This window comes from Acipenser ruthenus, chromosome 32 (genome assembly GCF_902713425.1).
Source record: "Acipenser ruthenus chromosome 32, fAciRut3.2 maternal haplotype, whole genome shotgun sequence".
Lineage (NCBI taxonomy): Eukaryota > Metazoa > Chordata > Actinopteri > Acipenseriformes > Acipenseridae > Acipenser > Acipenser ruthenus.
In genome coordinates, this window is record NC_081220.1 from 1,044,479 (window position 1) to 1,059,085 (window position 14,607).

General features: G+C 37.5%; 1 protein-coding gene across 1 annotated transcript; it reads right to left on the reverse strand.

Moving 5' to 3' along the window:
- Positions 1–11,333: 11,333 nt before the first annotated feature.
- LOC117965194 (uncharacterized) lies at positions 11,334–14,101 on the reverse strand. Its single transcript, XM_034910262.2, has 5 exons — positions 14,013–14,101; positions 13,136–13,459; positions 12,558–12,863; positions 11,871–11,976; positions 11,334–11,565 (listed from the first exon to the last, which is right to left on the reverse strand). Exons 1-5 carry the CDS (start codon positions 14,050–14,052, stop codon positions 11,541–11,543), a joined length of 801 nt encoding a protein of 266 aa, XP_034766153.1. The 5' UTR covers positions 14,053–14,101; the 3' UTR covers positions 11,334–11,540.
- Between the last annotated feature and the right edge of the window lie 506 nt (positions 14,102–14,607).

Consider the following 14,607-nt stretch of genomic DNA (forward strand, 5'->3'; position numbering starts at 1 on the left):
CAATGGGACTTTATCAAGCAAAAATCATCCCACAGGAATGGTAGGTACCTACTAGCCTACCAACAGGTAGAGCAGGTCCGGATCAAGAGCTTTAATGGACGTCGGATGGAGTAGCCGCTAGAGGGCGCTAAAACAATTCTGATATAATATTGGATCATTTTTAGTGATTTGCATAACAAAAGGTTTGTCGTGTGTGTGTGTGTGTGTGTGTCTATATATATATATATATATATATATATATATATATATATATATATATATATAAGAAAAGTTTTTTTTAAATGTACACAAAAGATTTCAAAGATTTTAAAAATATATATTTTCAGGGCAAAAGCCCTTCTTCAGCTGTTTAAAAAGAAAAGTAAAGCATTTGTGAGAGAGAGAGAGAGAGAGAGAGAGAGAGAGAGAGAGAGAGAGAGAGAGAGAGAGAGAGAGAGAGAGAGAGAGAGAGAGAGAGAGAGAGAGAGAGAGAGAGAGAGAGAGAGAGAGAGAGAGAGAGAGAGAGAGAGAGAGAGAGAGAGAGAGAGAGAGATGCAAACCCAAGAAAAAGAATCGCCTCGCCTTATTCTCTGCATTGCAAACAACACGTTGCAAGAAGTCATACAGTGACTCTTTCAATCTTTTCTCAGGCAGAACTGCTTTAGATGCTGCTCCAGCTTTACTGGGAACACACCGTGCATTTCACTTGCAGTAACTCAGAGTGTACTCCCAGGTACTTCCTGCAACATTAGAGACACATACACTGGATGTAAATCCTATAAATACAAATTCTTTTCAAAAGCGTTTAATGAACTACAATCATAAAAAGTCATTCTGAGAGTTGTGCCGTACAGCAAATCTATAAAATAAATAATTGTAAATATTTGTAAAATGTTTTAACAAGGAAATCTATGAGGATGTGATGCTTATTGTATTGGGTATTTCAATTATTTTAAAGGGGGATTACATTGGGTACTTTTAATTATTTTGATATTATTAAACATATTTAATGAATACATTCATCTATAATGCAAAGCGGTGCTGCTTTTTGCATATCAAATTATTCAGTGCTACAAGGGACAGTGCAGTTACACAGAAGTGTGTGCTACATGGCACAGGTGTTTCTAATAATCTGTCCAGCCCCGGTCTTCATTTCTGTCGCCCGCGCGCCTCGAACTGCAGACTGGCGTACTGCACGTCATCACGGACCTGTTAGGAGGGGAAAAAATCGTCGTGTTGCTGTACATATAGAATTGACATGTAAAAATATATATATATATGTCTGTTCAAAAGAAGCCGTGTGAGATTATCACGAATTCATATTAATTCATTGTAATGATAGGAAAATATAATATCTGAGTTAAGATGTAATTGTATTCATGTATATATGCATGTCTGTTGTATATATGTATTTAGACCTAATAATAAAATGGCGCAATAATAATAATAATAATAATAATAATAATAATAATAATAATAATAATAATAATAATAATAATAATACTGTACCGCTGCTCTTATCTTTGGTCTGGCGTGCCTTCCTCCAGAACCGGTGTTTTCACGTTGCCCTGTGAAAAATTATCATTTTAAACATCATTTTGATTTTGAACAAACCTAATTAGAAGGCTATGTAAACCAGGAATCGCCTGTGGCTTGTTTGTAATACCTGCTATGTGTTTGTCTGGCGCCCTCCCTGTAACGCGAATCTCGGAATACATCGATCTGTGTGTTCAAAACAAGAATCAACATGGTATCATATTATAAATACTATTCGAAAGATCTATCAGAAAAGTGAATGTGAACAATATGAACTCTGCCTTCAATATTCATGGAACCTGTAATAAATAGTTCAAACACATACATGCGTAAAAGATACATCTACCAATCGATTAGGATTCAGTCCGTTTTAAAAAAACCAAATACTTCGCATTATTTCGTGGTAAATGGGTTATATTTCGTAATTGTATAAGTTTACAATAACTAAATAGATTCATAAATAAATACATTATTCTGTGAGGGCTGATATTTAAATAGACATACTTACGGTTCATTTGCCAAATACGCATCTGTTTGGTAAACAAACAAAAAAGAAAGAAAAGAGAAACGAAATATTAATTTACTTCTAAATCATTCGCGGTTTTGCTCTATTTCGAATAGCTTGTTAATAATACACATGAAAAGGTTACCTGGTTTATTCTGTCTTCGATAGCATATTACCAGTGTAATTAAAAGAGTAATCAGAAGAAATGAAGCTGCCGCCAGCGACCCATAGAGGAAGAGTGGACCCGCACCGCTCCCTGTAACACAGTTAAACAGGTGAAAAGAAAACCGCGCACCGGTACTGTATACCGCTTCAGTACAATAGTGCTGCTGACACGAGGGATGCATTAAGAGGCGCAAGAAGATGCGGCGCCTTCACGATTCTGATCATTTTCAAGCTCCTCTTTCAGAGAAGGTTCTTCAGTCACGCTTTATTTGAACGGGCGCTTGTTTTAGTTTATTACCCAGTAGCAGCGCTGTCTAACACATCAGAAATGGTCCTGCCTGCGCGTTAATGAGATTGATATTTAATATTAATACACTGCACTCTGCGCTGAAGTTAAAAATAAATACATTACAGTACAAGTATCTAAATACAAAAACGGTATTTCTTACTTGATTTACATTGCAAAAACATTACTCGATATTTAAAAGTGTCTTTAATAAGACATAGCCTCATTTCAATGTATTTATTTATCTATTTGTTTATTTATTTATTTATTTGACAGGGAGATGTACTCAGGACAATCTCAAAGTACAAACAACACAATACAAACATGTGCGGTTCAGACTTAATCAGCTGCATACAGAGGTCAAGCACTGAATCGATAAGACCTGGATCTGTTTGTGAATGTGGGCAGAAGGAGAAGCATTGGCAGCAGAATCTAAGCAATTCACAAACGCGATCTTAAAACCAGAGAAAGAAAGATGATCCGATTCCATCTTCATGATTGGATGTGAACAATTCCACGTCTGCGGAGTTGATATGCACAAGATAATTCTCCCAAGGGTGTTACACTGGCTATTCGACTCGTCGACAACCCTGAAGTGTGCATGCGATGTTTGCTGAACACTAGTAATTGATCATTAGATAAACACATTTCTAAAAGCAAGACAGCTTTATAGCTCTACCAAAGGGATCTATCATAAGTGATCGCAATTTAAACTTGGTTACATTATAAACATCGGGGTGTACTTTAGAATACCTATATCTATAAGATAATGTTATTTTATTTATGCATTTATGGATACATTTAAAAAAAAAAAAAAAAATCACATAAAATGTTCAGGTTTATAACTCTTACCGGTTTTGCTGACGCTTTTGCTCATATTGCGCCCGCTCTCTGTTTCCACTACACACGTGCACACGGATCCGCTGCTCCAGACCTCGCCCGGAATGGTGATCTGATTCCTGATAAAGTCCGGAGTGGATTCGCTGGAATCTCCAGATCCGGAGTCGGTCAGTCCGTGTTCGATGAGCCAGTAGACACGAGCCTGCTCGGATACCCCGAACACCAGACACACTAAAGTAGCGGAGCCGCTGGACTGGACTTCGCCGTCTGACTCTGAAGGGGTGAGGATTTCAATATAAGCGCGGTCATCGGAGCGTTCTGTATTGGAAGCAATAAGAGCGATGTGAAAATATAAAACATTAAGAACAACATGCTGGATAATGGGGAGGAGGGGTGGAGGTATTTACTACTGAGCACATTTTGAAGACTACAGTTCTGCAGTGTTGTACAAGTCAATTTATTCAGCGTTTTTAATTAGAAATGCTGTCTTGCGCACAGCCCAGTGCTTTAGCATAGCACTTTACTTTAGTGCTTTAGCCCATAGCACAGTACTTTGTATTGACGCGATGTATATCATAGAACCAATAGTCTTTTCTGATGGAACCCGTTCTGTAGAACCGTCTGCAGTTCATTAACAAAACTGTGCTTTGAACGTAAATAAAACATTGTCTAGACCTGTGCTCCGTGAACCGGGAGGCAGCTTTTTCTGTCAGATTTATAGTTGTGTAGGTGATTTAAACAACATAGAAATAGTTTGAATCGGACTACTTCACTGTTTTCAGCCAGCAGACGGGAAAACGAAGCAATGTAACCGAATCCGACTAAATGTCTGCAAATTTACCGGAAACACTATTGCAAACTGGCAAATTTACACTCAGTTAAAATAGGCTGTTACGCATTTTATAAAGAATTTTACTGGACGTTGCGTCAAAGTTGCCTTCAAGCTCAAACCCAGTGTCCGAAATTGACAGTGGATGATACACACGATATTACATTTATTCCCCATCTTAGCCTCTAACTCGCTTGCAACATTACCACACTGGCCAAAGCAAAAACATTATTTCATCAAAATAACACATTATTTCAGAAACCATCATAATTATTCAATACCTTTCTTACTTACTTCTTACTACTAACGTGGATCCATTGCCCTTGTACATGACTTGGTTCGTAATAAAAGCGCAATAGTAAGCCCCGGAATCGTTCACCTGCGCGTTGTTTAGGTTCAGGGAACAGGTTTTCTCGATTTTGTCGCCTACCAAGCTGCCACCGGGTCTGACACTTTGATAAGTTTCCAGGGTCGGGATGCTCTTGGACCGCAGTTTGAACCAGATGACACTGAAACACTTTCCACTCATGTCCTCGATATCGCAGGTCAAGTTTACGCTGCTCCCGACCTCGGCTCTGACTAAGGGCGGGTATTGGAACAGTCCTGCATCTCCAACTGAAACGAGAAAAAAAGAAAAACGAAGAGCCTACTGTTTATATCTCTAATAATAATAATAATAATAATAATAATAATAATAATAATAATAATAATAATAATACACCAAACTGTAGAAAGTTTTATATTTTGATTAAATAATACATTTAAATCGTATTCTGTATAAATTGTACCGCGCCCTACAAAAATAATCATATAGCAATTGAAAAAAAAATGCCTGTAAATAATAATATAATACAAAATGCAAGAGTAATATAAAAGTGAAACACAGATTTGTTGTGCGATGTTAGAATATAAACAGTAAAGCCACGCTTACCTTGGAGCGTGTAGAATAGCAGAATGAGCCGGAGCAGCATGGTGGGAAGTGCACAGCAAGGCTGGCGAGGATGTTGTGTGTGTTATCCGCACTGCAACACTATCAGTGAACAGGGCAAGAAGAGGGGCTGCAACAGACAAGCCAGGAAGTGCAGATACTGTATACAGATCCCGCTGCAAGGTCCTTCACTACCACAACATCACATTTTTATGGTCTACTGTTATTTATGTCTAAACAAATACATAAACATCCGGTAACCAGAAAGGCCGCACATACAGTCGCGTGCAAATCTATTAGAACACCCAATTTTTTCTGCTTGGATTTGTTGTGCATATGAAATCAAACCACTGGAACTGAAAATCTTATAACATCTTATAAAATATGCAAATTAGTGATTGAATAATTTAATAGACGATGCCTGATTAAACCACAGGGCGGTCTAACATTTTCACACGAGCGCCTTTTGTTTCTTTATCACTTATCGGACAGCTCTTCTTTAAAGAATATAGACCTGTTTGGAAGAAGTACATGAAACAGCAGTTGAGTTGAGTCTTGCAATAATAATTACAGAGACCGAGGATATATCAGCAATTCAGTTAGAATAAGTAAACTTGTAGCATGACTTCCGATTTAAACGTTTACAGTGTAAACACATCGCACCTTTATTCTGCTAACATTGTGTTGGTCAAAAATACATTCTCACACATTCATTTAAAATGAACCCTGAAGACGAGTCTAAAATCTGATAGATGGGATGATGATTAATTCTCAGGCATTTTGATTTTCAGTATAAAGCTTAGCTACTCTGTTTAAACAGTTTGACGATTAATATTAAGAAAATCCATCTATACGTATTGACAGTATTTATTTACGGCGTATACCAGTGCACGCAGGCCCACCGAGAAGGCGGGGATGCCAGGGGTATTTCCTAGGGGCCCGGAGAAGCTAAACGAAAAATAAAATACAAATTCGGTCATCAGTATTTCAACATATACAAAAAAACAAGTAACAGCGCCAGCCTGTCCCGCACAGGACCAATTGCGCTTGTGCCATCACCCGTTCAAAAAAGTGTAAGGTTGCGCTACACTGCATAGTACACTGAACCGATGTGTTTGAGCACTCTGGGGCCGTTTGTACCCTGTAAGGTTTACCATAGTATAAGCAGTGGAGGCGATGTCAATATATTATTATTTATTTCTTAGCAGACGCCCTTATCCAGGGCGACTTACAGTCGTAAACAAAAGTACATTTCAAGAATCACAGTACAAGTAATAATACAATTGAGAGCAAGATAAATACAATGACTTTGGATTTAGATTCAATATTTGAATTATATAGTGAGAATCGTTGGAGGTGTGTTTATTACTTCCAGGTCTTAATACATTTTAGAGTACTTTTTATTTTCAAGTGTGGATTCCTTGAATAAGTTGCTTTGTCAGTTTTAATGTTATTTCTCCGTTCTTGTACTGTAGTGAAGCTTGGACCCCGGAAAGGAGGGTGAGCGGTGTGTACAATTTGGACACGATTTGGGTGCAATTGAACCTTGATAAAGGATGGTTGTTTGTGCGTAATTAAAACATTCATGAATATGGGTTAAATGCATCTGATGCTTATCGGTCTTTCACCATTGTGTCTTTTTTGCTTTTAAAAACGTTAAGTTATGTAAAATATAATACAAATTTAAACAGATCAGCAAAGAAAACAAAACAAAACCAATGCTGACTGCTGCAAAACCTAAAAATATGTATGTATGTATGTATGTATGTATGTATGTATGTATGTATTATTATTATTATTATTATTATTATTATTATTATTATTATTATTATTATTTATACATAATCCAGTCGTAATTTCATTTCAAAACAATAGCCTATTAAGCTACAGCATTGTAAACACACTGCAAGACGATATGCAATTGTAAACATTAAAATACATGAATACATTTTATGTATTATATGTTGCGATATGTCGCGATTTAGCTGTATGATTCCATCTATTGTTCAAGTGATTGCAATATACACACTGTACTGTATATAAGCCATCACATCACATTAAATGTATAGACGCGTTGCAGCTGCATGTCTACCGCCTGAAATTCTTATCGATTGGGTCATGTTGAGGTTTGGGTTGTGTTGCAGAACTAGCTGCTTACTTTAGATGTTGTTTTATACTGAGTGCTATTACATTGACTGGTCTAGCGAAGGGAGACCTTTTGAAGGTGTTGCAACAAATACTGTTGTGGCATTTAGAAGCGCGAGGCCTAGGTCTTTAACTTCCGGACATAACAAACAACATTTTCCATGTCACTTTACAAAACGCAGAAACATGCATGCGAGTACAGGCCAGAGGAAGAAGTAAGCCACAAAACACAAGAGAAACTAGCGCCCTGCATGTACTGGGTGTGTGAATTGTGCTGTTGTTGTTGGTTTTACTATATATACATACTATAAACATTCTTGAAATGTATTTTTTGTTTACGACTGTAAACGACTGTATTTATTTATTCTGCTAAGAAATAAATAATAATAATAATAATAATAATAATAATAATAATAATAATAATAATAATAATAATAATAATAATAATAAATAAAGAAAAAAACGGTCCATGACGTTTCATTTTGGATCAAGTAAACAGAATTGCAAGAAAGAGATGTATTTTTGCCTGGTACTAATAGAAAAGCGTAGGCCTACTTAAACCGTACTGTTGTTTTTTCTTTCTCTTCTTTACAAACAGCTGAAAACAATTCAGAAGACGTTACTAACGTCATGTGCAGGTCAATTTGACAACAAACTTAAACGCGCTCTCGGCGTCAGACGGCACGCTAGAAGCTTGTAAACCCGCGGAGCACTCTGGGGCCGTTTGTACCGTGTAGAATTCTCCAGCAGTAAAACCATAACAAAGCGTATTAAATCATAGGGAAGCATCGTAAGGAATAGCCATTCATGGTAAAGCATAGGGAAGCACTGTAAAGCACAGAGAGGTGTGGTAAAGCATAGGGAAGCACTGTAAAGCACAGAGAGGTGTGGTAAAGCATAGGGAAGCACTGTAAAGCACAGAGAGGTCTGGTAAAGCATAGGGAAGCACTGTAAAGCACAGAGAGGTGTGGTAAAGTATAGGGAAGCATTGTATAGCACAGAGAGGTCTGGTAAAGCATAGGGAAGCACTGTAAAGCACAGAGAGGTGTGGTAAAGTATAGGGAAGCATTGTAAGCACAGAGAGGTATGGTAAAGCATAGGTAAGCATCGTAAAGAATAGCGAGTTATAGTAAAGCAGGGGTACAGGTAGTACTTGTGGTTTCACGATGAATCTTACCATTTGCTGCAACCGATCTTCACGCGCGTTTCCCCCAAACCCGTCGTGAAAATACAACTTAACTAGTGATCTTGAAGTGCATCGTGTGGTGCTGTCTCATTGGCATGTTTAAAACACAGATCAATGGTCTAAATAGTTGTTCGCGTTGAGCAAAAAACAGAAAACAGTATTTTAAGATGGAGGCAAAGTAATATAAAAAACGGTAGCTCTTTAGATTACAGTGCGCAAATAACCATGTAATTACTGTGCCATTTTATGGTAATAATCCAGTTTTACTGGGTAAATACCAATTGATTTCCGTTCTTTCATTGTAACTACTGTTGGAATAGACTGGAATACTGCAACTGAATAACTGTTCGTTTATTTGCTGCCTGTTTCTCATTGCAATCAGTAACTGCATTAATGACAATACCACTTTAAGATGACAGCCAACAGCAAATTGTTACAGTGTAATTATAGCAGGACTATTTCCATTGAACTGCCTACTTATTCCAACAGTATGAAAGAACAGAAAACAACTGGATTATTACCATAACATTACAGTAATTACATGGTTATTTGTTCACTGTAATCTGAAGTGCTACCAAAAAAAAACTAATTGTTATATTTAAAAAAAAAATGAAATATAAATATTTGTCAATAAAGTAGAAGCAAAAGGCGATTTTATATAGCAAACTGAAAAACAGTTTGGCCTGTAGTATGACGTACCACATACAGCACATGGCTTCCGTTTCGTGAACACAGGAAATGGGGCAGTGTGCCAAAAAGCTGAAAAAACTAATTTACAAATCAATTTATTAAAACATATCTACTTCCCCTCTCCCCACTTCCCTTTCCCCTCTCCTCTCTCCCCTCTCCCCTCTCCCATTTCCCCTCTCCTCTCTCTCCTCTCCTCTCTCCACTCTCCCATTTCCCCTCTCCCCTCTCCCCTCTCCCCTCTCCTCTCTCTCCTTTCCGCTCTGCTGCTTTTCATTCCAACTGAGCTCTCAATTACTGAACTAGACCCTTTAATTGAACTGATCATTTGCTTAATTAGAACCTTTTACTTGTTTTCAGCTCTTAAACAGCTGCAGAGTTCAAGTTAACTATACCATTTTAATGCTCACACTGTCTAGCTGGGGGCGCGGAAAACTCACAAACAATAGTGACATAATAGCAAATACATGTTCAGACCTTGTCGCTTACCTACAGCGGCCTTTTTAGTAAACATGTCACACCTTGTTAGCTGTCACTCATTGACCAGGTGATGGGAATTAGGAAACAGACTTACCCCGCCCCTTTGCCCTCCTGTTTATTCATTTGCATTATTATCAATGATGTTAGGGGAGGTGATTTCAAAGCAGTTCTTCTGCATCCACCAATCAGGTTGTGTCATTTGTTTTTGTTGGGTTTTTAAGGGATTTACCATTCCACTATAGTAGAGCTGCATGGATAATTTACATTTTAATTCAATCCCAAATGAAAAGCCTGACACCTGGAATGTATCGTTTATTGGTATTTGATAAGACGGCACTAGAGACCCCCACACACTATTAAAGCTGTTGCTTTTCATAAAGACCTGCTTTAATAATGCACTGTGGTGATGATGAGTGCACACTGGCCAGCGCTGGCAGGGTGTGAAAGACTGGCTTTCCTGTTCTTATGCACTCAGCGCAGTCATGCTGCTCTCTCTGTGCAAACGTGTTGTGTGTTTCAGCAGCGCATACATGAAAACCAAGGACTCGTCTCAGTTGTGGTCAATGCTACGTTTTGTTTTTTGATAGATAGATGGGCTGTGGTTATAGTCTCAAATTGTATTTGATGAAGATGAATGTGGATTTAAACAATGATAGCACCCTTTGCACACCAACCACAGAGTTGTTTCCATTATTGCAGCTTTTCTTTGAAAGGTGTTGCTGTTGTAATTTGTATGTTGTATGTTGAGACTTATTTCAACTTATTAACATAGTGAAAAAAAGATGTTTCAGAATTCAACTTAAATCATTTGCACCAGATTTTAAACACATGCTAGTAGTTGCATCTTTTAAATTGGTAGTTTTGTGTGCAGGTATGTTCTCAATTCAATAATGAATTGTGTTTACAATCAGTTGGTTAAGAAGTCTTGTTACATTCTTAGACTTGGTTGAAGAAGAAGAAGAAGAAGAAGAAGAAGAAGAAGAAGAAGAAGAAGAAGAAGAAGAAGAAGAATTTAATACTCAATTATCTTTAAATTCTATATTTTACAGTGTACAGGTTTTGACATCACACACAGATGTCTGATTTAACCTCTATGGATCACACTGCTTACAGTTCTATATTGTAAATAGCAAAAGGATAAAAAAACAAGTTGTAATTTTAACAGTTTTGATTATTAAATGCTTATCTTGGACAAAACAATTCTGTAGCAATATAAATCCTATTAGGCCCTCCATTACAACTTCATCAAACTCAGGCATACCCCATCTGTGTGAAAATACAAAAAGGATTCTGGTCAGAATCTTGGGAAGAATTATAATGTTTGTTTTTTTAATGGGTTGTATAGAGTATATGTTACAGGTGAAGACCCAATGTAATCACTGTAAAATGTATTTCTCTCTAAACATGAGTAAGACTAAAAACTCATCACATTGATTACATGTGTAACTATTGAACTATTGAATGTGCACAAAAATATTTAATTAAAAAAAAAACATTTAGATTCAAAACATGATCCACAGTGTGCAGGTCACACGCTCAGGGGTGTCTTTCATAGTAAACCCAGGAATGGGTTTTGGCACGAGGATTTTGTTTTCTTTCTAGATGTGCAATACATTTCAAACATGTGTTTTTTTTCTGTGTGAGTTAGTAAAACATGCAACAACAACAAAGTGTTGAATTCAAGTATTTTATTCGTTTTTTTTCTTTACTTGTACACAGTGGGAACGATGCAAACATTTGCAGATTCTTAATTACCAAGCTCTTTACTGTGAAGATAATGAAGTCTAATTGCATATACAAAACATTAAGCCCTTGTGTCTAGATCTCAATTGAATGTATGATCTGGTGCACCTTCAATGCCTTTAATGCACTCTTGTAATACTTTGAGAATGGAAGTGAAGTTCAGTATGACAGAAGCAAGACTGTATTCAAATAAAGAAAAGGACTTGTTCAGTTAAATGCATTTCCATTGCTTCATCTTTCCTCTTGAAAACGCCGTCTGTGAGGAGAGGATAAAAAATTCTGGTCAGATCACAAATAAGCTAAACGCTATTAAACATTTCCCTGTCAAATATGCTTGTTTAAAGTATTTTCGTTAACAAAAATAACATGATATTTAAGAAAGATCTCTCCATTAGAACCCTAGCGCGTTTAGGTTCTATCGAATGGGTTCCATTTGGAATCAAAAGGTTCTACATAGACCCATTTGCACGCCCCCTCTGAAAGCCCTTCTTCCAGCGCGTAGACCAAGTGAGAATAGGACCCAAACTGAACACACTAAACTAAACGTGTCATCGCAATTACCTTTGCTTGTTATAGTTCCAGTGAACTACAGCAAAGTGTATCCACATCGCAACGAGAACACCGGAGATGAAGACATACCGCCAGACCGAAGGAAAGCAATCTGCATCTGAAACACAAGCAAAACAGAGATAGACAAAACAATGAAAGATGATGTTTCTATTCGAATGCAATACCGCTCATAGAAGACTCGGGTAACTACAGTCTGTCGCTTTCGGTTAGATATAGGATGCTCCAACATTCTTAATCTCTCGTCCTCAAGACGGGTGATTTTCAAGCACCGATCTGATCATACTGATGGGTTTCATGAATTCATTTTCTAGCTATTTGTTTTATATTTCGGGAGGGCTTTAAATGTATAACAAAAGTATAAAAACATGGGCTTGTCTCTATATACCAATATAATTCTCATGATAACGGGCTGTTCGACTCGTTGACAATTCCGAATGCGATGTTTGCTGAATATTAGATTACATTTTTAAAAGGTAAAATGATAATTAAACAAATACATTTATAAAAGCTACACCAAATAGATCTATCAAAGTGGCCGCAATTTAAACCTTGTTACATTATAGAAATCCGGATATACCTTGGTGCTCTATACGATAATGTTATTTTATTTTTGTATTTAAGGATACAGGGGGGAAAAGTCATTGATCATTGAACATGTTCAGGTTTATACTCTCTTACCGGTCTTGCTCACGCTTTTGCTCATATTGCGCCCGCTCTCTGTTTCCACAACACACGTGCACACGGACCCGCTGCTCCAGACCTCGCCCGGAATGGTGATCTGATTCCTGATAAAGTCCGGAGTGGATTCGCTGGAATCTCCGGATCCGGAGTCGGTCAGTCCGCGTTCGATGACCCAGTAGACACGAGCCTGCTCGGATACCCCGAACACCAGACACACTAAAGTAGCGGAGCCGCTGGACTGGACTTCGCCGTCTGACTCTGAAGGGGTGAGGATTTCAATATAAGCGCGGCCATCGGAGCGTTCTGTATTGGAAACAATAAGAGCGATGTGAAAATATAAAACATTAAGAACAACGTGTTGGATAATGGAGGGGGGGGGGGGGTATTTACTACTGAACCCACAACCCTCCAGTCAAGAGTCCAGAGCCCTGACCACAACTCCCCCTATATTTACTCTCCATGTTAGCCTCCGACCCGCTGCAACATCGCTTCACTGCCCTTAAAGCAAAAACATTTCATCAAAATAACACATTATTTCAGAAACCTTCATAATTATTCAATAGCTTCTTACTGACCTCGTACTACTATCGTGGATCCATTGCCCTTGTACATGACTTGGTTCGTAATAAAAGCGCAATAGTAAGCCCCGGAATCGTTCACCTGCGCGTTGTTTAGATTCAGGGAACAGGTTCTTTCGATTTCGTCGCCTACGAAGCTGCCACCGGCTCTGACACTTTGATAAGTTTCCAGAGTCAGGATGCTTGTGGACCGCAGTTTGAACCAGATGACAGTGAAACACTTTGCACTCGAGAAGTCCCCGATATCGCAGGTCAAGTTTACGCTGCTCCCGACCTCGACTCTGACTAAGGGCGGGTATTGGAACAGTCCTGCATCTGCAACTGAAACGAGAAAAAAAGAAAAACGAAGAGACTACTGCTTATATCGCTAAGCACCCCAATAATAATAATAATAATAATAATAATAATAATAATAATAATAATAATAATACCATTTCAGGAGTTTCTTTTTGTTTTCCAAACAGTAACATGACCAACCAACATATGTTAAAAATGTACTCAGTAAATTAAAACAAAAATAAAATGGCATAAAAATATTAACTTTGTAAAAAAAAATTTTATGAATAAATACAAAAAGAGCAGCGCTGTCATCGTTTAATATTTATTTGTATCTACATGAAATAATAATAATAATAATAATAATAATAATAATAATAATAATAATAATAATAATAATAATAATACCCCAAACTGTAGAAAGTTGTATCGTTTTCATTAAATAATACATTGAAATCATATTGTGTAGAAATTGTACGCGCCCTACAAAAATAAATCATATAGGTCAATTGAAACAAAAAAATAGCCTGTAAATAAAAAAAGTGAAACACAGATTTGTTGTGCGATGTTAGAATATAAACAGTAAAGCCACGCTTACCTTGGAGCGTGTAGAATAGCAGAATGAGCCGGAGCAGCATGGTGGGAAGTGCACAGCAAGGCTGGCGAGGATGTTGTGTGTGTTATCCGCACTGCAGACAGTATCAGTGACCAGGGCAAGAAGAGGGGCTGCAACAGACAAGTCAGGAAGTGCAGATACTGTATACAGATCCCGCTGCAAGGTCCTTCACTACCACAAGATTTCATTTGTATAGAACAATGGTTCTCAAACTTTTTTTATTCGCAACCACCTGATTTTTTTAGGATCTTGGCGGACCACACAATAAACAGTATAGCTTACTGAAAAATAAGCACATAATAAAACACTATAATATTAAGAATAACCGAAGACACGCCTTTCTTTGTTTTAATGCGATGGATGGGATGTTTCTGTGAGCAGTTATTTTAAGATTGGAGTTTAAATGAACGGTTCTTTACTTTTCATTAAGAGGAAAAAAGATTGTTTTACTTTTAAAGTGATAATTACTGCAGAAATTGATTGGTGTGAATTAATAACCCGTGAAGTTACATCCCTGAGGTACCGGCACAGTTCGAGCTACGAATCTCCAGCTAGAATCATTATTTATAAAATCGAA